Raw genomic sequence first — 26,805 nt, forward strand, 5'->3', positions numbered from 1 at the left:
CAACCCAACAACCTTTCCCTTCATGAAGACAAGCGTCGACACTGGCGGTGTAGTCATCCATTAGTCATGTATCGCCATCCAGATGTCTGGCGGAGGCGGAGATAGCAGCAGCAGCAGCAGCAGGTGGAGGTCCGTGTGAGCCCAGCTGAGCTTTAAAAGGCAGCGCTTAGCACCCACAGCTCCGTCATCTGGCCTCTCCCCCGGCCTCCACCAGCCTCTCGACAGCCCCATTCCTCATCATTTACCCCTTTTTGGCAAAGCCCACGGCCCTTTTAATGGGCTGCACTGAATGCTTCCAGATGTTTGTTTATTTGTTGTGCTGCAACTATAAAACACTTTACTTTCGGTTTGGATCCGCTCCATTTTTCAGGCTGGTGGGGCGGGAGTTGCACATCACCCCCCCCCCCCCCAACATGAAATAAATGCGGCAAACAAATGTGACGCGCCCCATGGGTATCGTCAGGAAGTTGTTGTTTTTTTCTTCTTCTTTTCGTGCTTTGAAGGCAGCGTTCCTTCTGGGATTTGAATAACAGTTGTGCACCATTTAAGATACATCCATATAAAGTAGCTGGAAGCTGGCCCACAACAACAAGATTAAAGGGACCCGGGGCTCATACTGGAAGGCATTCTTCCTTGTCTGTTTACGCTGCTTGTACAAAGATATCCCTTTCATTTACTCTTGTCACTGGTGAGGAATGGCCTGCTCAAATGTAATCTGATACCTGCTACTACTAGCGCTACATTTATTTACATACACACAGGAAATGAAAGGCATTTGATTAAAATATCCCGGGAGCACGCGGTTATATCAATCAAGTCTGAGAGGTCTGTTTTACTTCGGCTCAGGTATAATTAGATCCGCGAAACAAACTTGCGTGTCATCCGTAGAAAAATGACAGTCTGACTGGTAATAAAAGAGCTGACAGATTGTTTTGCAAGCACAGATTTACACGACATGGTTCAAGGCACACAATTGGCAATTGGTGGCCCAAATGTATTTATTTATGGAGAAGAAGAAGTTATCTACAAACTCTTTCGTGTACTATTACACATTTTTATCCCTTCTTGTTATAATGATATAATTCTTCCAACTCCTCTTCACACATGAATTGTGGAAACCCCACTTTTCGCGGGGCTTTGAATGTACGCACTTTGACACTTCGGAGGTTGAGTGTCTTGCCTAAAGGGTCCCTGACATGACTCCTCAATTTTGCTTGAACATGTTATATATTGTTTGTATTTATGTTCTACATTGTTACATTTTTGAGAGTGCACGGTAAATTCCTAAAAGTGCCACTTATAGTTCATGGCGCCACCCATGACAAAGTAGTAACTCACAGCTCAGCAGCATTTCTGGAAGTGACGTCGTGAGGGTGACACCTCTCAGCTAAAGCAGAGTAAACAAACGCTTCTCGAGGTAGATTGTGGATTTTTCATTAATATAGCCAAAATGTTGTGTTGCTGCTGGATGTTCATGTCCCGGTGATACTATAGGTTTGTTTTCTTTTCCAAAAGAGAAAGGTTTAAGACAACAATGGATGATGCAAGTGCAGAGAACGAGAGATAGATGGACGCCCACTTCAAGTTCTTTCACTGATGTTTCACTGATGACTGCTCTGAAGGAACACCTTTACAAGAAGCATTTGGCTTGAAAGTACACTGTAAACGTATTTTGAAAAGGGATGATGTTTCTCCGGTACACAGGAAAAAAACAAAACGAAAAACGACCACTATGTCAAAGTTGGCACAAGAAGGTAAGTCATGTCATGTCTTCCACGGTAGTGACAAGGCTGCAAAGCATTTTAAATCTTATACAAAAATCTTCTCTCAGCAATATGTTTGAATATTTATCCACATACACTCCTGATCAAAATCTTAAGACCAGTTGAAAAATTGCTAGAATTTGCATTTTGGTTATTGCGCTGCAGTCGGCACCAATAAGGGCCATAATTTGGGTGGAAGACCGCCCTGTGTCTTGATGAACAGCCAATCGGATCCTCCAGCTCAGCACAGGTGGGATTTTTTTGGGTGTACCTTTTGACTTTTTTGTTCCATAATGCTCAGGATCTTTCAAAAAATGTAGAATGACTGATTTCCTGTTCCCAACCTCAGCAGCCATGGCACGCTGCGAGAGGCCTTGCTTATGCAGTTCAACAATCCCACCACGTTGAAAAAGAGAAAGCTTCTTAGCTTTACCATCAGGAGGGCATTTTGAGCAGATTTTGACTTTTATAGCCTGTGGTCTTAAACTTTTGATCAGCTGATAAACAGCCTATTTCAGTTTAATTGTTGTTTTCAATCAATTACTTTTTGAAAGTGCTTTTTGTCTCACTCCCCCTTCTTGTTTTTGCATATTGTAGCTCTACTTAAAACCTCATTAAGATCCAAATGTGCAAAATGATCATTCTAGCAATTTTTCAACTGGTCTTAAGATTTTGATCAGGAGTGTATACACAATCAAAACTACTCTAAAAAAAACCTTTACAGTGATTAAGAAGCTTTAAAACAATAATTGAAGGATAAGCAACTCCAGAGTAATTTACACTTACCATTCAGTGTTTTTAAGGTGTCCAGTCTTCATCTCCACGTTTTATCGCTTAAGTTCTCTATTTCATCTCCAAATCGTAAACTGTTGACACATCACTCAAATTGTCGCTATAATCACTGTAAACATCCTCTGTCTCGTACGCCGCTATGTTTGTGTAGCTGAGTGATAGTACTCCGATGGCGTCACTTGCAGAAATGAGGCTGACCTGCGAGAGCCAGCTCGAGCTACACATGTCAATTTTGTGAATTTTCACTTTCAACAAATTGAACAATGTAGAACATGATTAGAAACAATATATAACATATTCAAGCAAAGTTGATGAATCATGTCGAAGACCCTTTTAAGAAAACTTAAAACAGGATTGCTGGGGACTTGTGATGGAAAACCACCGCCTTTGGGTTGAAAGACACATGCTAGTCCATAGGTGTCACAAGATCTCATTAAACATGACATTCAGATTAAAACATGACACGATTTCTCATTTAGAAAAAACACCGTCTCGTAGGCGTTAGGTCTCGGACGATAATGAATTAATTAATCACACAATAAATGAAAATGAACTGGATAATTTTGCCGGCCTCAATATATTGCCATGTGCACGCATGTCTGCTAACCTCGTCTCCAAACAGGCAGGAAGAGGATTCACTCTGTGCATTGCTTTCAGCACCTACACACGTTTGTCCCACACAACGACGGCATGAACGGAGTGAGCCCTTTTGTCAGTTATACAGTCTCTTTGTCTCGGTGGGTGGCGGCGGGGTGGTTAGCATACACACAGAGTGTAACGTAGTAGAAATGATATTAGTAGATTGCAATGTATTGTATTTTTTGCATTGTACTTTTCCTAAAAGTAATGTTAAAGTCTCGTCTCGTCTCGTTTTCATAGACCCAATCTTGTGTATCGTCTCATCTCGTGACACCCCCAGTAGTGAACTGTCCTTAGACACGCAGTATCCTGCAGACCAGTTCATACGGAGACACACATGCCTGGACTCACTTGTGGACTGTTAGATTTAGAGTGGACTTGACAACGGGAGCAGAGCTGCGACTTAGAGTCAAGGTGACAGTGGTGGAGGATCCTCGGGCCCCTCTGCCAGACCACACAGTCCACTCCGCTCTGTGTCACGCCTTCAAGCAGACACTCTGGACCCCCTCGCCACCACCACCACCGAGCTCCTTGTCTTGTGTCTACTTCCATCTCATTTTTAAGTCCCATCCCCTTAATCTTTCCCTCTTGTTCGCTGTCAAGCTTACTCTATGAAACATATCTTCCCTTTTAATCATCCTTTTACTTTTCCTCGCTGCCGCGTTTCTTCTGTCTCGTCCAAACGGCAAAGACAGGAGCTTATCTGGACTTTTGTCCTTGGTTTGCGGCGTCCTGCCACAGTGCCGCCATCCTCTGGGAGCTACTTGCTGCTGAAATTACCTCTGTCATGCGTCGACACAGGGGTGGACATGACAATACGGCCTCCCTCCCACACTAAGAAACATGTTGATCTGCTTGCTGGAGGTGTGTGCTTCAAGTCCGTCAGCACAAACTGCGACGAGAGAATCGTCAGCAGATGGCCTCGTCCAAGTTGTTTATACCCTAAATTAAACCCAGCAGTTGTTTGGGTTTACCATCAGATAAATGTTTGAGTTTAAGTTTTTGAAAAAAAACAGTAAAAGCTACGAGGCAGTGATGTGAAGATGACTTGAAGGACGAAGATGAGGGCTATGTTATCTAAGGCTGCAGCGGGTCTTGTAAAAAACAAAAAACAAATGGAGACTGTCACCCCGACTCAGGTTTGAGACCGAGGGGAAAATATTGCATCTGTCAGATCTCTTCACCTTTAAATGGACTGTTCTTCGTCATGTCGGACTTGGACAAAGCGCAGGACTCGGTCTGTCCTCTTAAAGTTCACACTGAGCTGTCCTTGGCGCTGGGAATCTCAGGGTAGCTCACGATACCATACAGTTTGCAATACATGGCTCACAATAACGATAATATCTGGATACTGCGAAAGGGTGAAACAAAACCAAACTAAATTCATTTCATAGTTTAGATTTTGCAACCTTGACCCAAAACTTAATTAACCCTAGTTAGGACAAGCGGTTCTCCTCTCATTCCGCGTGGAAGTGGTAAGTTTTTGGCTTCTTTGTCCTTCTTCCCCACTCCATTTGAGACACTTTCTTAGGCTTAGAAAAAGCTAATTGGAGAGGCTAACTAGTTAACACCCTGGCTTGCGTTAGGTTTTAGATAATCCACTTTGGCGAGTGTGCATCCTCAAAATTAATTTCATTGGCTTTACTAAAAAAATGCATTTTGTAAATACTAAATTGTGTATACTTATACCATACTGTATATACTTCACAAAATAGTCAAAACTCAGTTTACGTATGCCCCAGTTTTCATGTGACTTGTTGTTTTGTCGAAGATTTTTGACAAAACTTTTGTACAATATATTTTTGCACGTAACAAACTAGTCCATTTGCCCATTTTTCATTTTTTCACATGTAAAACTGATAATTATTTATTAAATGTATTTTTTGGGTGTCATTAATTGGATTGACATGATTTCCTATGGGAAAAATTGCCGCGGTTTTCATCCGTTTATGACAGTAAGGAAAAATACCAACTATGAGTCGATATGAGCCCCGATCATTGTTCAACAGGATCAAGGATGCTTCCACTACTCTCCCACGCGTACATTCACACCAGATTTCATGTGGATTATTCCCACTACCAACGCATCAGACGTACTCTGTGAGATGAGATCAATAAGAATAAAAATGGAATTAGTCCAATTGAATCAATAGATTCCCACTACTGCTGAGGTCAGGACTTGTATTTACTTAATCCATGGACGTAGAGTTTGACTGAATGCATATTTCATCTTGTTGCTATTAATTATGGAGGGTTACATATCCGTGTACATAACAGGTTACCTTGAAAAGGTTATGCAGTCTAAAGGTCTTTGTTTTTGCCCTTACCTTTATGGTTCTTAGCGTCTCTGGATCCTCGGGGTAGAGGAGTGTAGGGCAGAGGGTGGTTCTCAAATGCGGCTTCTCTGGGCGGCTGCGACAGAGGGGACACGCAATGAGTATTTCCATGAAAACAGCCTTGACAGCTTCACTACTCCGGCAAACAGTGAGGAAGCCAATCATTCATACCACATGCTGTATACAGCAGCATAGTCAGGTAGTATAGTATGGTGTTTGTTCAACACGAGGGTTTAAAGATCTCATGCTCTAATGCTTTGTTCACACTTATTAAAAAATATAGTTGGTTTGGTTGACAGTGGTATTTTTAATTATTTATATATTGTAATTATTATATATTTATAGTATTTTTTATAAAGAACATACTGTACGTGTATGTATGTATAAAGTAAGGGCTTGAATGGACAGATTTCGTGACATACAGAGAAACCTCGTTTTTTTTTTTTTTTTTGCCCCAGTTTTATCATGATTTGGTCGAAAATTTTGGCTCGTGGGCACTGCAACATGCCATCTTATGATGTGGACATGTATGGCTTATACACCGAAATTTACGGTACTTTAGGAATACAACAGCATAAAACAGAATCCCAAATCCGCGAGACTGTCCCCAAACCAGGTCAAGAGTTTGTTGTTTTTGTTCTTTGGTGCACTTTCAAGGTCCAAAACATCCTCCTTCCTTCCCATAGCTTTTTAACTAGCAGAGGAGGTACTTTATCATGACACAGCGATATCTGATGCCTTTGCAGAAATACTTTCCTTTCCTGCAGGAAAGAATTCACTGGGCCTTTAATCATAGCAACTGACAAATACATATTAGCGATGGTTTGGCGGTGCATTTTTCCCCCTCCACTTTTATTGTTGTTCCTGTTACATGGCCATGCATAACCTTGAGAAATGCGATGGCACGCTCTCCTAAATGGAACCATATTTATCACGGGAAAAAGAGAGCACGGTGAATTGAAACAGATCACATAATGTACTCTCAGATAGGATCTCTGAAAGGCATTAAAGGTCGGGCCAGCATGTGTCTCATATTACATCAACACGGATTCAAAAAAGACTTTGCCACATGAAAGAAATAGCCCAAAAATTGGCAGCCGTGTTTTGACAGCAGCTCTCAGCCTCCGCAGTGGCTCAAACCTGCTCAGAAGCATCAGCGCTGGTGCGCAGAATGCCGAATAGAAAAAAAGGCAAAAGTAAGACCAGACTGTACACAGCGAGAACCGACACTTGGAGCCGTCTAAGGAGCACCTGCAAACCTGTGATCTCCCTCACATGCTCCTCAAGGCGAAATGCGCGCCTCATTTCCTGCCCCGCTCCAGAGATCACAAGCCTGGGCCTCCTCTCTTGCCTCTAATCCTGCTGCTTGGCCACAATTACTCTTCCTTGTTGCCACATTATTAGCAGCACCACCCACAGACCAGTGCAGGAGGCTGCTGGGGGAGAGAAGGGACGGAATCCAGCCTCAGCCCGCCCTGGTTTCGGTCCTGCGGGACCTCACTTTCAGAATGGCCACCCAACCCTGGTACGACACCGCCTGTTCACCTCACGCCCGCTGATCAAACAAGCCAACCCATTCAACAGCTTTGCTTGTCACAGCGCGTCCTATCCAGAGTGATGATCCCGCCCCGCCCACTAAACATCAATCAGCCTCCCCATGCCCACCCCCACCCACGCTCGCCTCGCACTGATCTTCCCCTCTCTTCGAGCTGCCTGCACTTAATACACTTCAGTCGATACCCCAGTCAGCAGCCTCCTTGTGATGAGACAGCGCGAGTGAAGGATTCACTTTCAAGTTCTTCCCGTGACATTGAAGCAACCCAGTGCATCCACAAAACTCGAATCAAATACATGAATTCATATATCAAAATATGTAAAATACACATCAAAATATATTTTAAATAATTAAGCATGTGAAAAATATATATGATAAATCCAATTTGGAGAGCTCTCACACTGCTGCATTTATAGGGTTTTGTGAAAAAGTCTTATTTCAACTTGCACTGGAGAGTTAAAAAAACAACAACATGATGATAATAATAATAATAACTAAAAGTTTTGTGTTTAAGACAAAATATAAAGGATAGTTCATTAATTCAGGTACACACACACAATGAGAAAAATGCCAATAAATGCTTTGCTTTCTCACAATCTCAACAAACACAAGAAAAAATACGCAGGAAAACTAAATGAGGTTCTTCCACTGCTGACCAATGCAACTAAAACCTGCTATTTTTTAGATCAGGGGTGTCCAAACTGCTGACCTTGTTTTTTTTATTTTTTTTTAATTTATCAGCCCTCTGCACATTTAAAACACAGAATTACAAAAGAAACAAACAAAAAACAACAACAAAAATAGAAAAAAGAGCCGTAGTTTTACAAAATGTTAGAATAACGTCATAATATTAAGAGGAAACGTTGTTTTACAAGCGTAAAGTCATCAATCACAGTATGAGAAACGCATTTTAAAGTCGTATGATTAAAAACAAAACAAAGAATGAAGTTGCAATTTTAAGTTTGAAAACAACTTCTGAAAAAAAAAACATTATGAAACGACAGTAACTATTTTATTTCATTAAATACGTTAATTTCTTGAAAGGTATCATTCTTTATCGCGTTATCATTCTCTTTATCATTTATTATTCTCACTACAAGAACTCTCAAGATGCATTCAGGGACAAAAAGCATCACAACAGCAGCTTTATTATGTGTAGTCTAAATAAACAGAAAGACAAAAAACATCAAGTGGACATCAGGTGGATATTATCACTCACTTCTTAACTCTTCATGCAGATGTGCAATTTGCTGCATTCAAGTATGCTGGGAAATTCCAGAAAATTCACTAAAAACATGTAAATTCACCTTAAATCACGTGATGTTTTTGAACGCAACCCCTCATGGTTCATAATAACACGGCTAAAGTGATCCAAATGTTGCGCTAGAGGCTAGAGGATGTTTAGACGTGTGCTATCATTTAGCTTGATTCTAATTTTCAATTCATTTGGAGCTGTTAATACATAAAAATACATACAAATGTGTTCATATGACATTTAGCTTTTTGGTCAAAAAATACAGTAAAAAGGGTGTATTTCACACATATTTGCAAATGTTGACTAATCATGATTAATTCATTTGAAAACTGTGATTAATTTGATTAAAATGTTCAATCATTTGACTGCTGATTAGTTAAAATAACGAGGGCAGTTGTGGCTGCTACTACTAATCATTTACACTGACGTGTGGTGATGTAAAGCTGTCTCAGATAGATTGCAGATCGTTTTATGTCTACGCGAAAACAACTATTCTATGGTGCCCATCAGGAAGTAAGTCCGAATTGGACTCTACTATCTCAATTTTTGAAAGACGTCATATGCAGCGATCGTGTTTAGATCTGACAAATCTTAAGTAAGTTTGATCAAATGTTGAATTATGACAGCTTCTGCTTGGACATTACACCACCACAGCTGTTGAACTACCTGAGTATATATTTCAAATATATAGAATCCTGTCCTTTCATTTATCTTTCTGTTAATAAAATACACTCGGAGAGAGCAGACCTCGCCAAGCACCATAGTTCTCCTATATTGTAATTTACAGCATAAATATTAGTCCTACATTTACATGATCTACATTTCTAATTCCCTTGACCATGAAAACATACCATTAGAAATTGGATTCATATTGATATCAATATTAGTTCGTAGTTAGTATAGCATTTAGCAGTATAGCATAAATAGCATTTTCTGTAATGGTGCTTTTCTTTTTTCCATAGCTTTAGAAGATACAACAAACCCGTGTCTTGGCTACATACAGTATGATGGTGTTTGCTGCATGTTTGTGGCTTCATTTCTTGTCTTCCTAGGATGACAATTCCAAAGGTCCCCTATTTTTTTTCATATTCTGTATCATAGTATCCGGAATGATTCCATGATCTGGATCAGACTTTGATATTTTGTAGAACCTGTTGGAAACTTGTCCTTTTTTATTTTTTTGCGGTGACCATTTCTTGTGGAGTTATAGGCACAAATGCCGAAAATGGTCCTATCTCGCAATGTTAGATAATCGTTTAAAACATTCCTGGGTCCACACGGTGATACGGTTCACCCCTAAAATTGTATCTGTTCTTCCATGTTCCATTTCCCACAATTCCTGAACATTTCTTCCAAAGCCATTCAGAACTTTTCAAGTTATTTTGAACACAAACAAACATAACCTCCTTGGTGGAGATAAAAATGAGCATATTTCAGACGTATTTGCGAATGGTGATTAATCTGGATTAATTCATTGAAAAACTGTGATTAATTTGATTACTTTTTTAATCATTTGACAGCCATAGAAATTTGTCAAACTATTATGACAGTGCAGTCACCATCTTCTGAAAAACATACGAGGGGAAAGTTTAAATATTTGTAAAATTGAAAAGCTACAACAGCAATAATAATAATAATAATAATAATAACAATAATAATACGTTTTGTCACCTATAACACAAAGCTGAGATGCACGCTGTGCTTTCTTTAAATACGTGCAGCTGGTCAGCCTACCTACTTGGGTTGCTTTACAAATTGTCAAACATCAAAGACATAGCAAGACTTTTCAGCCCTCGCTGGGAAAAGTTTGGACACCCCCGCTATAGATGATAAAAGCTAATCTGCTTGCTGGGATGGAAGAAATAATAAAAAGTGTGACATCAATACCTGGCAGTCTAAAACGGAGGCAGAACCTGAGATCGTGCGGGTCTACCTCATGGATTTGTAAGCAGGTCATGCCTTTCCAGGAGGGGACTGATTCATACGCACAATAAATGATGACCTTACTGATCCCCAAGGTGCTCTGGTGTCTTCTTCATCACTGTCGTGCGTGGTTGTTCCTACACTGACCAGAGGGAGGTGCTGCCGTGTTGTGTATTTATAACACTCTCCCCCTCCCTCCTGGTCTCTCCTCCTCCTCCTCCTCCTCCTCTCTCTGCCGTCCATATGAGTCTGCTCATCAAGCTGAGCATTGTTTTAATTTGCCAGGCCTGGGGCATATGCTGAGTGTTGGCATCATTATTGTCTCTGTGCGGCGTGAGTTATCACCACAGCTTATGATAATGCGCTGCAAATTTACAGGCGACGATTCTCTGTTCATAAAAGGCCGGACAGAGGGGAGTCGCACTGGGGAAAAATGAGGAGGAGGAGGCGGAAGAAGGAAGTGAGTGCAATAGGAAGCTCTGTTAGATGTCACCATGAAAGATGATCGCCACGCTGGATAATACATCACATCAGGGCTTGTCTTGTCTTTGCCTTTTCTGTGTCGTTACGTGAATAAATGCTGATAAACCCGGAGGCAATAGTGATTATTACTACCAATGTGTCCCCGTGAGAGGCAGTGGAGGGACGGGAAGCAAACTCGCACACACGTGGGGAACGTACAACACCTCCACAGCGACCTTCTCTAAAAGATGACACATACAGTAGAAGTGAGCTTGCTTACAGGAAGGGGCAAGCATACTGACGTCACAGTGACCCTTAACCAGGGGTGCTCACACTTTTAAAAAGATCTACTTCCTACTATAAACACAGAAAATATATTTATAAATATATAAATGTGTAATAGGTTTACTATATTTATAAATATGAGTATTTATGTATGTTGTACACATATTTCAGGGGTGCACACACTTTTTCAGCATGCAACTTACAAGTCGACATGATCTATCTCTTACTATAAAACAGATAACATATATATGGAATGTAACCAATGAACTTTGAAACTACTACCTGTATACTAAATACTAAAGAGGAGTATTTCACCTTCACACTTTCATAGTTAACAGGTAATCAAAGTAGTTGATGTCAATGACAAATAATTCACAATTCAATATGGCAATAAGGATAATTACACATCATTCCTCAATAGTGTGTACATAACCTGCCTTGTATGTCAGTCAAAATAGCTACGTAGCGTTCATTAGAGACACACTTCCTGGATTACGTCCGGTAGCATTTGCTATCAAACATTACACATATACAAGAAATGAAAATGATTATGCAAAAGACAATGCAGCCGAAGTCAAGGCAACATATGAAAAAGCTTTCAGCGATGGACACGTTTTCCAATTCATCATGAAATAATCGTTTAAGAAACGGAAGTGTAGAAAACATGCATTTCTGTAGTGGAGTTCATGACGTGAAGCAAAGCCATCAAACGACTGACTTTTTTTCTACATAAGCAGCCACACAAATGAACAGATAACTTTTGTCATAGATATAGACATCTTACCGCTCACTTAGTTTATCCGTAATCCGTAACTGCATCTCCGTGTGCAGCTTGAGACGTCCGGTCACCACTTTTCATCACTTTGCCGTGGGGGGGAGCACCAGCCAATAGGGACATCAATTTGTAAGAAATGCCTTTTTTTTTAGAAATGATCCCGGTCAATTCTTGTATAATCTAAAGCAGGGGTCACCAACGTGGTGCCCAAGCCTGCTTTTCATTCAGGTTTTCAGTTAATAATGAAAGAACAGTAGAAAGAAATGCATTGTGAAATACAACATGTGAGTTGTGGACACCAGCATTTTGTTCATGTTCTGGTAAAACAAGCATATTCGCTTTGTTTGGGTTTAAAATAAGCTCTGAAAATAAATGTTACAAAAATGAGTAGCTCTTGGTCATTTTCATTTGGTAAAAGTAGCTCTCACAAGGACAAACCTTGGTGACCCCTGGTCTAAAGCGTCAATCACGAGCTACCAGTCGATCATGAAGGTAGTTTGGGTCGATCGCATAAACATCTCTTTACAGATGTCGTACGTCATATCAGTCAGCTGACATTAAGCTTCCCTCTTGATTCGCTGTTGCTCCCCCACGGCAATGGTGAACAGACGTCTCAAACTACTACTGTGGAGATGCAACTTTCATCTTTAATATTCCAATTACGGCTAAACTAAGTGAGCGGTAAGACGCCTACATCCATAACAAACGTCATCTGTTCCCTTGTAGCGGCGACTGATGTAGAGAGAAGAGTCAAGTGTTTGATGGCTTTTCTTCATGTCATGAGCTCCACTGGAGAAATGCCTGTTTTTCTATCATGTCATGTTTGATAGCAAATGCTAACTGTTCCATCTTTGGGACTTGGTCATTTTACAAATGTGATTTAAAACATTGACTACAAACAGACCACTAGCTGTGCCCGTATTGCTACAGAGCATGAATACTTCTGAATATAAAACCAAACTCTTCTTAACACAACATTTTTACAGTTTATTGACTTTACATCAAAACTTGACCAAGTTATGAACCGCTTGGGCCTTCCCAGGAAGTGTGATGTTCAGGCATCATCCCACTTTGCCAGGCCTCACCTCACTCCTTAAGACTGACCGGCAATACAATCTAATTACAGCTGCGCTACAGAGGGAGACCAGTGTAAACAGCAGGCCCGTTTTATCTCCTTATACATCTGGACAAGTAGACAAAGTGCTAAAAGGAAATAAATGTGGCCTGACAGCCACATGAAAGGGTTCAGCCAGAGGCTTACTGCTACTTGGGGCACAGGAATGTTGTTGCTAAGCATCAGCCTGCAACCTATCAGAGTGCACGGAGGGCCCTGTCCTGCCTCGGAGAGCCAAGAGGGGGGCACATGGAGGAATGGGGGGCAGGAGGGAGGAGGGCTGACATTGAGGGGAGGCTTGGGACTGGAGGAGATTTTTGTAGCTTAAAGCAATTGTTGGAAGAAACAAGCCTTCTGTTTTGTTTTCTCCTGACACCACTTGGGCTTTTTGTACTTGCAAAAAAGACATGTAGAAAAATGTCTTTTGATATGTTTTCTCTTTGGGTCTGTATCAAACTACTTCTTTTTGTGTATTTTGCATGGAACCCTTGTTCCGCGTCTTGTCTCTGTAAACTGCTGCCGTCGTCTGATCATGGCGGAGATCAGAGGGGACGCAACTTGCGAACTTATTGGAGTCAACGTTTAATGTCTGCATTTCTTCACTTTGATTGTTTTGTGTTGTTTTTTGTTTTATTCCAAGTTCAGAATAACAAAAAAGAAGATAGAACACTTAAAACAAATAAAAAATAAACAATGAAAAATCAACAACATTGCAGCATCTTACAGTGTGTCATGAAAGGTGCCCTAATTCAGCAGCAAATGGGGAATAAGCTAGCTACTTTATAAACATACAAGCATGCATTACGTATGAAAGCATACGGTAGTAAAGTACAGTACTCCCTCGCTACATCGCCCTTCGAACATCGCTCCCTCACTCTAAAGTGTTTTTTCAAAAAATAATGTATTAATAAATGATGGCTGTTTGGTGGTTGACTATGACTATTACTAGTCCAAAAATATTAACTAATTCAATACCAAAGACTTAGTTATATGTTTTTATAAACCCCAATGCCCGATCCCAACAACGTATTTATACGTCTTTTATGTTTTTTTGCGTGAGAGACAAAAAGAGGTGATGACAATCTCCACTCCCTCAGAAGGTTTGCATTGTAGGGACATTTTAACGCATGCACACACACTAACACATGCGCACACGTACATGTGTGCACACACTGCACACACATAGTTCATTTGTATGTGAAAACACTCTCGACACCAAGAAGGAAGTGAGAGAGCATGGAGGAGTGTAGCAAAGGTTACGCATTGTAGGGAAATTTTCACGCATGCACACTCGTGTGCGCACGCGTGTGCACACACAGTTTAATTCCAAATGTGAAAACTGTAAATAGTTAATGGTGTTATATTTGTAAATAAATTGTTATTTTGAGGTAAAACAATCCCTTTTTTGTGTTGTTTATGTTGTGGTATACTTATTTAGATAATTGAGCTGGCACAAAAGCAAAAAATATTTGTGTCAAAGTGGAAGTTTTGCTTGAAATGGGTTCACTCTGTCCATTGATTTCAGCACCTTGGCGCATTTGTTTCATAGAACAACGACATGAACGGAGTGAGCCCAATATAGTCTCTTTGTCTCAGTGGGTGGAGGCGGGGCCTCTAGCATGCACACCGAGTGCAGAAGAGTGTAACGTAGCAGAAATTAAATTAGTGGATTGCAAAATATTGTCATATATTTGTATATTTTTTTATTGTATCGTCTCGTCTTGTGAACTGAGTGTCTTGTGATGCCCCTAGTCACCAGGCATCAGTAATGTTACATTAATCAGACATGACATTATACAGTACAGTATCAGATTTAGTGACGTGCGAGACCACTAATTTCGTTTCTGATTCGATACTCAGTAAAATTCTGGCTGGTATCGGCGATACCGATCCAATACTGATACTTTGCAAAATCACCTAAGGTAAAACAAGTAGTGTATGTGATATCACAGCATAAAGGATACAAGACATTAAATTAATAAAAAATATATATTAATTTACTAAATTGATGATTTCATATCAATTGAAGTAATTTTTGTATTTATTTTAAATACATTTTTACAATATTATTTTTCCCTTCACATGATCCCTGCTGAGCGCTTATCAAATGCACTTCTGCCACCTTGTGGCCGTCTTTATGACTTAAAATTGCTCTGAAGTGAAATGCATTAGTGGAGAGTGGCGTCATCGCCTCTTTTTGCCTCTCACGCAAAAGAACGTAAAAGATGTAAAAATACGTTGTTGGGATCGGGCGTTCGGGTTTATAAAAACGTATAAATGCGTATTTCAAAAATAAACTATGAAAAACCAAGAAGACCGCAGTCTCTTGAGAGTGTGTAGTGACAATGTCATGAAAAGTATGAATATCTTGTGTATTCCAACATATTGTGTAATATTGTGTTGTATTTGCTTAGCTTTCCTTACCGCCTGCAAGCAATGCAAGAGCCCAGCAGGAAGACGAGCCTGTGCCTTCGTTTAACAATGATTAACCGTTCTACTCCAATGAAGCGTCTCCTGGTAAACGCGTGTGATCAGTAATCACAAGAGCGACTGTTTTGATGTTTCGCCAGCTGCCGTCGAGGAGCACCACTCCTTCCGACAGGGCAACGTGATTGCTGCTGGACGTTAATCATCCATGGCCGTGACTCACAGACGCTAACAAGGAAATGTTTGTCTTTTTGAATTTTAAAAAGTCATTCGACCTTTCCTTGTGGAGTCTTTCCAAATAAGTGCAGGTGATTTAAAGTGCAAACGTAGGGCCGCGTTACAGGTAAATAGCACAATTAGCTGCAGGCTATTTCTTGTTTTGGCCGGTTTGACCTTTTCTGTTGGTACGCATGCCGCGGATTAAAAGTTAACCTTCTCTCCGAGTTGCTTATTTTAGATCAAAATAGAGAAATATATTTTAGATATATTATATTTGAGATGTTTTATGTAACTGCATGAGTTCATCGCCTGTGACAGAAAGCCAGCGCTACCAATTTAGGTTCTTTCAGTACTCAAACTGACTAAGATGAAGCCACGACTGTTCACACTGTACGTTCCGGTCGGAACTATTCCATGCATGCCAAAATAGTAACGCAAAAACCATCACCACAACCAAGCAACAATCATTTGTGCCTTGATCTGCGGCGACAACTCACAGAATGCAACACAGCACCAAGTACAGTAATCCCTCATTTATCACGGTTAATTGGTGCCAAGTAGGATTCAGTATGAATAAATGGAAGATTTTCGTAGTTAGAGCATAGAAAACCTGCTTATGACTTTGTAAATATGATGATTACACCCAATATAGTCAATATCATCAAAGAAAATAAGACTCAAATAAGGCTCATGCTTGTGTGTGATTCAATAAATGTCTTCCGAACATGTGGACAGGAAGTGATGTCATGCATTTACAGTGTGCTGAAGTACTGCTACAACAGTAGCCCGTGTTATGATGAGGATGATGATGACTATTATTATTATTATTATTATTATGTTATTGTGCTTGTTGTTGTGTTAGTAGTGTACTACTAAGTGTAGTACAGTTCATCAAGGCCTTGTATTGCCTTAAACTGTATTTGTATTTTACTTCATTTACAACATGCTTATTCTTGAAAATGCTTCATTTAGGCCAAGAGTATGTAAAATATGCTTTTTTGGACTAATAATAGGCCATAGTCAAACCACAAAACAGTGATCATTTATTAATTGCTCATTTTTTTAAATACAACTGTATATTGTACAACACAGCAGCAACAGAACCAATGCTGTAATCACGGCAAAGAGCAAACTGCTCAGCAAGAGTTTTGCGACCCTTCGAGTAAGCCTGCCTTTTGTGAAAATAAAGACTTTGTTGATTACACCATCGTCCATCTCCTAGGGTGACACTACACAACATCATAGGAGAATGTAGCAATATTTTAAAGTGCATGCAAACATAGAAAAAGATCAAATACAACTACTGCCATCTTGAAGAGGTCATAGAAACTACATCAGTTTGCCTACAGCTGCAGCTGGTTATGCCAGTGTTTTATGACCTGGCATTAATTAGAGACCTCGGCTGTTATTTGATGAATATAGGCACTAAATGGAGTATTTAGCAAGTATTGGTTACAGTAGCATTCTGCTAGACACAATAATAAAACTGGAAATTAATATAAATACAGTAATCCCTCGTTTATCGCAGTCAATTAGTTCCAGACATGACTGTGATGAGTGAATATCCGCAAAGTAGGATTCAATATTAATAAACAGAATATTTTCGTAGTTAGAGCATATAAAACCTGTTTAGGACTTTCTAAATATGGGTTTTAACATTATTAAAGCCGTGTAGACATCAAATAACACCCATATAGTCACTTTTACACTCCTATTATTCTTTGGTTACATCACATTGTGCAGGCAACGGGTTCACTGCAGGGACAAAAGACGGCTGCCGCTAGCATAGCAAGCTACCGAGATAACTAAGTAGCCTTTCCAATGTATTTATTGTAAACTTAAGAAAGTGTTTCAGAGTGGGGAAGAAGGATAAAGAAGCCAAAATAGAGGGGCAGCGGAGCTCGTTCTCCAACAGACTCCTCCAGTTCCGTTCCCACAGTGAACGCTACAGGACTTCATTCATTCCACGCGGCATCCAGCAATACAATACCTCACCGGTCTGTAAAAGATAATTCACAACATTATTGCACTGTACTGTCTGCCCTCCCTTGTATAACGTGTAAATGTACCGAGCTCAGCCATGGCATGTCGGCTGGGCTCTGCTGGCCAGTCTCCATGCAGTGTGAAAGGTCATGTAATCTAATGTCATGTCTCATAACATTTCTGATGCCTAGTGACCACAACACCACATAAAACTTGTCTTTCAATATTTTTTTACTAATAATATGCATAGTCAACCACAAAACAGCCATCATTTATTAATTAATTCTTTTTCATAAACCGCGATATAGTGAGGGGGTGATATCAGAACCGCAATATAGCGAAGGATGACCGTATTTCCAAATATTTTGGAGTGTAACTAAACTCCACAAACCCAGCAAGTCAGCGGTGTGACACATGATGAGGTTTTCTGTTCCGATTAGCTTCTGCAGCCAACATGGGGCCTGTTTTCTAGAGTGTAGGATGTTTAATAATTGAAGACTCCGGGAGCGGGCCTGTCACACCGGCTTGTCTCCGATGTTTCCTTTGCAATTAGAAGCCAGGAGACATTTGAAGAGGACCCAGAAAAAGCACGGCAAGGAAAAAAAAAAAAGTGACACGTGAACTTAAAGGAAATTAGCTCTTCACACGATGGGAAACGTGAAGGTTACTTAGCAATGCTTAAACTCAGACTGCGGCTGTGTGAAGTTTGTGTTTGACTCAGCCCTGCTAGCAAGACGCCCATTTCCTTTGCTTGGAGGCGGCTTCAGACGACGCGATCGCACGTGGGATGAAAAACTCATTTCGATTCCAGGCATGCGGGAAGCGAGAGGGAAAACCTGAGAACGTCGGAATAATGAGATCGCTGGATGTCAGATATACAAACACACACGTTTAACCACAACTTCAACACACACACACACACACACTTTGTGATGAGCTGATTAGTACCGAGGTCCAATGAAGGCACTTGGCTACATGCAAGAAATACCCTCAGCAAACTATAACTCACAAATAACAATATGCTTACATCAATTAACTTTTTATGGAACCATCCACAATCCTTACATGAGACATGTACACACGTCTTTCTCTTTTCTGTGCCTTCTAAAGCTATAAAAACAGAAAAAAAGAGGCAGCTAAGAATGCATGTCATGGGACACACCTCTTTCGCCTATAAAGTCTTCTGAAAAAAATTCCAAAACTTGCCAACAAGGCTCCATTTACACATAATGTGACCTGCATATTGACCACATTTTTATTATGATTGTTTTTAACATTGTTACGCCCAAGAACTACGTTACTGGCATAGTGACACCTTGCCACACTGCATCGGCTAGCTACTAGCCGGCTAGCGACTACCTTCACCACCAGTGTTGCCAACTTGTCAATTTTGTCGCTAGATCTGGCGACATTCCAACCCCCCTTGACAACATATTTTCTCAAAAGCAACTGGAGACAAATCTAGCGACTTTTTCTGGCGTCGTTGGGGAGTTTTCTGGTACGGTGAAAGCACGTATTGTTCTGCTTTATGTGTTCTCACCGAGCAGCGGCAGGTGCTGTTGACAGGTGCGCCCCGCCCAAAGGCCAACGTGTGATGGGAGAACTTTGAGAGGCACTGGAATCCAGATTATTTGTAGTTGTTTTTACTCACTTTTTTGTCTCTCCTACGAGGCTATGCTTTCTTCCTGCAGCATTTTACAACATCATATGCAAATGATATGCAAATTAGACAATGACGCCATCTGGCGGCTGCTAGGACAGTTGTGGAAGAAGATGCTCGCATCTTCATCGTATTCGCAAGAACGGAGAGGCGACAGTGCGCAGGGATACAGCGGGAGGTCTGATTTTTCAGAGTAGGCATTTTTATGACGCAACTGCAGTACTTTTTTGAACACATATTGTCTTGAGAAGCCAAACTCTTCACTTAAATGACCCAGCAACTAAGCGGAACTACGCTCCTCGTCACGGAAATCCGACCAGAAGTGGGGGTGTAAGTCACTGTTGATGTACTACACTGCTGACGGGGATGTCATACAACCTCATGTAAAACAATCCCAACTATCCATTAATTACCTGCCTCTTTTATCAGTTTTTATATCTTTAGAACGCACAGAAAAGAGAAAGACGTGTGTGTTCATCATGGGCAAAATTCCAACAAAAGTGCAGTTGTGTACCACTTGGCTGCGACCAGCAGAGGCGCTGTTGATTCAGTCAGCACACGTTTGCTGCCCAAAGAAAGAGAACATGGCTGAACGCTATGAGTGCGTACGTGTAAACGTGACCTTCCTCAATGAAACGTCTACAGCATGTCCCAAACAAATAAAACCATGACCACTGCTCTCGCACCGGATCTCCCTTCATTGTGCAGGTGTGCCTAATTTGGTGTCTCTCAAGGTCAAAAAAACAGAATAATATACTTTGATGATTATCTTCTCAAATTCCGACCCGGATGAGCTCGCTATCTATCCATCTCTGCTCGCTCCCCAATCCTTGACAACCTTTCCGCGAGAAATTCCGCCCTTCCCTCGTCTGAGCTCCGTGCGGCAGCGATAACGCTGTCATCTCGCACACCTATCATAAGTCAGCGGCAAACGAGCCAGATCCTCCGTTGCGAGACAGAACCCTCAGCGGGCCTGTAAGCTGTATCATTACACCATGTCATCTTTATGGCATGGAGCAAAGCCCGGCTCTCTAATTACATCCTGCCTACTCCATTTACACAGACAGGGGACATCGCAGCAGGCAAACAATGCATTAGAAATGGAGTGCCTCTGCCTGCTCCGTGCACGCCCTTCTTCCTCCTGCTGGTCCGCTCCTCTGCTTGTAGCCCCAGACGCCGCAAGAGGCGAGATAACCGAGAGGGCCCCTCGCCTCCTCGACTTGGACAAGGACTCGCGAAGGTGAGCAAAGAGACGAAGCGAGTCAAATAAAAAATAAAAAAGTAGCTGCCTTTAAAACGGTAATTGCGCTCCTTTTCCCCGAGCAAGCTCGCAGATATATAAAGGAGATTTACAGGCGGCGTCGGCGCCACAAATCAGACGGCCCTCGGAGAAACACTCGTGCTATGAAATTGTTTAATCTCATCAAGTTGGGCCTTGGCGACAGGCCATAAATCACACAGTCTTTTGTTATCCTAGAACTCCATGAGCATCTCAGGAAGCCAGTGTCGGGTCCGCGTGTACGTACATATATAACACACTACTGTGCACAGGTTTCAATTCAAATGTGTTTTAATAACATTTGTTTTGTCCAGAGGTGGGAATTATTTTGAATTACAACTACAGTGGTGCCTCGTTTTTCCTGAAGAGGAAAACCTGAAGGTTCAACAAAAACCAAGGTCATCTTTCCCATAAGAGCCCGATTAATCCATTCCAGACACACACAAATATTAACAAAAAAATACATTTTGGAGAGAATAATTAGTCATTATTTTATTTAATTTACTTTAAATGTATTTTTTTATATGCAGCGATTCAAATTCTTATGAATTGTAATGATGCATGTATGCATCACATACATACTGTGTGTCTTTCTGCTAACATGCACATGAATGTCACACTGACTTGCTACGATCATCTGCTCCAGGCTAGAGGCCTCTTGTCTCCACAAACAAGTCCTCCACATGCTTATCACCTGATTCAAACAGCCTTAGGTGTCTGGGCATGTGAGTCAGCCCTTCATCATCTCTGTCCCTCACAGGAGGAGGAGACCTCCCCTTTTAATAACTAACATCTCAGCATGAGTAGTCAGGCTACTGTGCTGCGGCTACTGTACAAGGTACTGAAGCAATGCCGGTATTTTTTTTGCCATTTATACGGTGGTACCTTGGCATACGACCCAACTAACGGGTGTTTATTTGGAAGTGAGCCGTCTCTAGGCTGATTTTTTGCTTGGAACTGCGAGCTAAAATTTGGGTACGAGCTGCTACAGTAGCTACCGCCAGGCATAGCCGAGGACAGCTAGCAGCACTAGCAGCACTAGCACTAGCTAGTCATCAACACGTCAGTAAAACATACGTACATTATAGCAATCTAATTTATTATGTGTTGTTTAAAACTATGATAGGAGCATCAAATTAAAAGCACGGAATGAATACAGACCCGCCATCCACCAGTACAGGCCTGGACTTGTTTTTCAGAGAGGTTGTGTACCACAAATATGCACATTAGCACTAAATAAAGTCATGAAATCTTACCTTTATGCATTCCCACATAGTATCAGCATTTGGGAGCAAACACGAGGCAAAAGAAAAAGGGTAAAAATAGAGTATAGTAGTCTATCTGTGCCAATTTGTGTTGGAGATGAAGATGAAGCATTTAGCTATCTGTACAGCGTGCCAGAACGGGAGAAGGTGCCTTCAAGGACCGTCAAACAAAGTGGAACAAATCGCCGCTTGCACTGAACACTCAAAAACTGGAGGATTTCTATATTTCCAAAATTGAAATCCCTTTTATGTAAAACGTGATGTAGCTATCGAATTGTTTACCACAAAGAGATTTACATCCCTGCTTACGATAGAAAAAAACTTTTAATATTTGTGATTAAATGTGATTAATTATGGGTTAACTACAGACAAAATGTGATTCATCGCGATTAAATATTTTAAATCGGTCGACAGCTTCTACAAGTTGCTCAAGTGAGATAACTGATGGAGTAATACGAATGTATAACGAAATGTAAAGCAGTCTTACAAACACATCAAATGTAAACACAGCCCAGCTGTACCGCTTGGAAACCAACGACTCTAAAGCCAGCGCATCCACGGGTACGACAGCAGCTCTAATGGTTGCCATGTACAGTACGTCGTGCACCGCAAAACTCCCACAAGAGCGAACTCCGCAGCTGGCGCAGGCCCAGCGAGCTGATGGAGACCTCATTCCCTGCGCTCTGCATCCATCCCCGGCAAATTATTACTGCATCAATTTCGTGTCAACAGAAACGGCCAATTAATTAAGTTAAAAATGCACTCATGATCGCATCCACACACCGACAAGGAGAGCCGGGGGGCAATTTTCCACCGGGTGGATTTACAGCGGGGGTCACCGTAATGGAGGATTTTAAACTTCATGCCATAAAGCGGCAGACAGGCCAATGTCTACACAGAAGCCGCGCCGCCGAATAACCCTGTGACATATTTGCATAAAGTATATTTATGTGGCAACGCTAGAGGACGGCGGCGGGGGCGAGGGAATAAACTTTACAGCCGGGGACAAAAACCTCTTGGCTCTTGTATTTCACGGCCGGCGGGATCACGGACGCACCTTTAAAGATAGAAAATGTACACATTTAACAGAGTTTCCTCTGCAAATGAATTATTCATCATGTAGCAGGGTGTTTGTGGGGGGGGGGTGCTTGTTTATTCAGCTTAGGCCGTTTATCAGACGGCGTGGATCCCACAGCGGGGGATGAGGCCGGAGATTTATCTGCGTTTGGGCTCCAAAACAGATAAATCAAAGGGTGTAATCACGCCGCCACTGGCCCACATGTGACCCCGGCCAACTAATGACACCAGGATATCTAAGCCCCCTTTTCCTGTTCCTGGGTTAGGCCCCTTCGCTCCTCGTCAGAGCTAAAGAAGGACGCAGAAAAAAACAAGTGGAAGGCCCCCTTTGTCCTGTTTACATGCCGCACTAAAAATAAGACACTCATTTTCATTTTGTACTTTCATGGACGGTTAAGCCCAAAATGATTCATACACTCGCCGCATTTACATCGCCGTTAGCATTATGCTAACAATACATTAGGATCGCCATTGTCATGCTAACAATCTTTTTTTCTTTTGTAGGAATTCTGGAATAATAAAATTGCTTTGGAAGTAATCATAAATAACACAACATTAACACAAATATTACAGACATTTACAATCTTAAATCTGACACTTTTATTCAGGGTTAAGCCCAAAATGATTCATACTCTTGTCAAATTTTAAGTCAAAGTGCTACCGGCATTAGTTGAAAAAAATAGCAATTAGCATTAGGCTACTAAAACTCGCAACGTTGACATGGTAAAGTACTACAATAGATGCGTACGGTCCATCTTCAGTTTTACACTTTTATTTAGGGTTCAGCCCAAAATGATTTCTTCTCTGGCCAAATTTCGAGTCAAAGTGGTTTCTGCATTAAATAAAAAAAAAAAAAACAACAAACAAAGCGATTAGCGTTATGCTACTAAAACATGTAAACACAATTGACATGCTAACATGGTTAGCATATGTATGTTATGCAAAATAATTCATACTTTGGCCAAATTTTGTGTCACTTGGCATTTTTGGAAAAAAAATAGCGATTAGCATTATGCTGATAAAACATGTAAACACTACTGACATGCTAACATGATTCGTTTTTAAACATTTTAAAGAACAATTTTAAAAAACAATGACATTTAAGCTTAACACAAAGATGTATGATAATTACAGACGTGTCCTTTGGCAGGTTTAGCAGAGAATATTAACATTTCTGTAAAGATTTTGCCTCTCGGCTCTAAAAAGTACTACAGTAGATGGGTACATGTTGTCTTAATTTTACACTTTTAAGCACAAATTGGTCAAATTTGTAATTAAAGTGATTTCTGCATCTGCTGAAATAAAAATAGCGATTTGCATGATGCTACTAAACGTCTGTGACATGCTAACACGGTTAGCGCAACAGTCCTTTCTAAGCCTTTCATGAAACTATTTAAAAACAATACCATTTCATCTTAACACAAAGGTCTATTATATTTACAGACATAACATTTAACAGGCTTAGCGGAGAATATTAACATTTTTGTCGAGATTTTGCCTCTCGGCTCTAAAAAGCACCCACGTAGATGCATACATGTCATCTTAATTTTACACTTTTGCGGAAAAAGTGGCCAAATTTCGAGTTAAAGTGACTTCTGCACAGCGTACAGCATGATGCTAGCACACGCTACTGGCATGCTAACACGATTAGCACGACAGTCTTTCCTATGCCTTTCTATTTAAAAAAACAATGACATTAAACTTGACACAAGAAAATGTGTCGTATTTAACTGGTATAGAGGAGAAAATGAGCGTTACATTTTTTATTTTTAAACTACGTCAAGTCTGAATGGACAAACGGTACAGCAGCAAGAACTAAGATGACTAGCTGAGTACTAAAGTCATTGGTGATGTAGTACAAAGCAGCAATGGGGGCTAGCGTATACCAATGTTTGCTCAAACAACGGCGTATCGATTACAAGAGATACGTCCGCTCGGCTGAAGGTGTCTCCCGCCTCCCCTCCATCCCTATCGGACGGAAGGCTTTTGATTTATCATGTCTTCTGCTAGCAGGCTGTCCGCTGATTAAGCCGGCGGAACTTTGTTTCACTCTCCCCTCTCTTTAATCTGTCTCTCAGCGAGATAAATTAGCCAGCGCCGTGCCAGCTCCAGCTCTCTTTTACCTCCCTCCATCTCCTCTCCCCGTTTATCTCCTGCTGTCTGTCACATTGCACCGAGAGAGCAGACACATCTGCAGGAGATACACTAACATCCCTGCACACATTTAGCCAACAGTGTGTTTTTCCTCCCTTCTTCCTCCCCCTGACAACGTCCTGTCAAACAATCTCCCCTCTGCTTCTCCGACGGCCTCGCGCGCTTTGTTGGAGGCTCATAAATCAGCGACTATTTACGGACGGCAATCTCTATTCTTAGGCTTTTAACGGCGACATGTTTGCGGGTGAATTAAAGCGGGGTTTTATTCAGCAGGCCAAGGGGAGGCCTGGCTGAAACCCCCCTCCCGCAATTCCTCTCGCACTCTGGCGTTAAATCACGCTCATTGTCGCAGCGCAAAGCTAGTGTGCGTCACTTGGGGGCGAGGGGGCAGGAAGCACAGGGCATAATTCTGCCCATCAGTTTAATTTATACTTTGGCCAGCTTTGTAATCTCAGGGTGATAAATCTGAGTGGACGACAGTCTGGAATCTGGAGTCTCGACTTCTGCCGACCTTTTTTTTCGATCCGTACACGCCTCCCTGCAAATAAAACAAATAAAAATTGTTTTGGAACACGATAAACTAAAAGGGTTTACTTTAAGCTGTAAATGCGAATTGCTCTTGTGTAACGTCTGCTTTGCAGTTGGTGGCCTTGGCTGCGTTTCACGCATAAAAGCTCCAAAAGCTAAAAAGCAAAACAACATAAGATGAAGTTCTACAGTGCACAGGTTACACACTCCTTCATCCTAGACTTTTATGGACCATTAAAACCAGTCAAAGTCAATGTGTGGTTAGCATGGTGCTAACTTAACATGGAAGCTTTCTAAAGAATGATACGAAATATGCTTTTTAAGCATTTTGGCATAACAGGAAGTGTTGTGTAGATGGGTTCAGGCCATCTTAATGGTCTACTTTTATGCACAGTTAAGACCAACGTCATTCTTGACGTTACCAAAGTCAGTGTGTGGTTAGCATGGTGCTAAAGAATGCTACAAATATGTTATTGGTATAATAAAACGTGTATTATTTTCAAAATAATGAAGTGGAGAAAATGAACTCTTTGCCTCTGAGCTGTCCTACGTTTAAACATAAAAACTACTACGGTAAGTCTGAAATGACGCTCATACAGCAACGGCAAAACAGCACAATTCCAGTGGAGGGCTTCAGGCCATCTTAATGGTATACTTTTATGTCCAGTGAAGACCAGCGTCATTCATACCATTGCCAAAGTCAATGTGTGGTTAGCATGATGCTAACTTAACACGGAAGTCATCATTGGCATGCTAAAGAATCATTTGTAGTTTGGCATAATCAAACATGAACTACAGTCGTACCTCGCTACATCGTGGTTCAAACATCACTAGCTCGCTGCGTGTTCAAAAATTCATGAAGAAATGATTGCTGTTTTGTGGTCGACAAGAGCCAATTATTTGTCAATATTGAAAGACAAGTCATGTAGTATTCTGGTCACTAGGGGTCAGCAATGTTCCATTGATGAGACATTAGCGTAATGCTGGATGGAGTCAGCCAAGGCATGAAAACAAGGTCTCCTCCCATCCAGAGTGGAAGTGGTAGGTTTTTGGCTTTGGTTTCTGTGTTTGAAACCCTTTCCTAAGTTTGGAATAAATAAATTGGAAGCTAACTAGTTACCTTGGTAGCATGCTAATGCTTAAAGCGGAGGTCTTCTCTTACGTCCCTGCAGTGATACCATAGCCTGCACATTATGGCATAAACAAAGAATAATAGGAGTGTAAAGGTGACTATAGGGGTGTTACTTCATGTCTACAGGGCTCTAATCATGTTAAAAAAAAACATATTTAGAAAGTCCTAACCAGGTTGTCTAT

At 41.1% G+C, this 26,805-nt stretch overlaps 1 protein-coding gene across 2 annotated transcripts in view; it reads right to left on the minus strand.

Moving 5' to 3' along the window:
* Positions 1-26,805, minus strand: part of lrmda (leucine rich melanocyte differentiation associated) — a 331,833-nt gene that overhangs the window by 34,751 nt on the left and 270,277 nt on the right. For both annotated transcript variants that reach the window (XM_054798059.1, XM_054798060.1), the window contains one exon: positions 5,522-5,606. In XM_054798059.1, the coding sequence (XP_054654034.1) occupies positions 5,522-5,606 (85 nt within the window). The remainder of the gene's footprint in view (positions 1-5,521; positions 5,607-26,805) is intronic.

This window comes from Dunckerocampus dactyliophorus, chromosome 14 (genome assembly GCF_027744805.1).
Source record: "Dunckerocampus dactyliophorus isolate RoL2022-P2 chromosome 14, RoL_Ddac_1.1, whole genome shotgun sequence".
Classification (NCBI taxonomy): Eukaryota; Metazoa; Chordata; class Actinopteri; order Syngnathiformes; family Syngnathidae; genus Dunckerocampus; species Dunckerocampus dactyliophorus.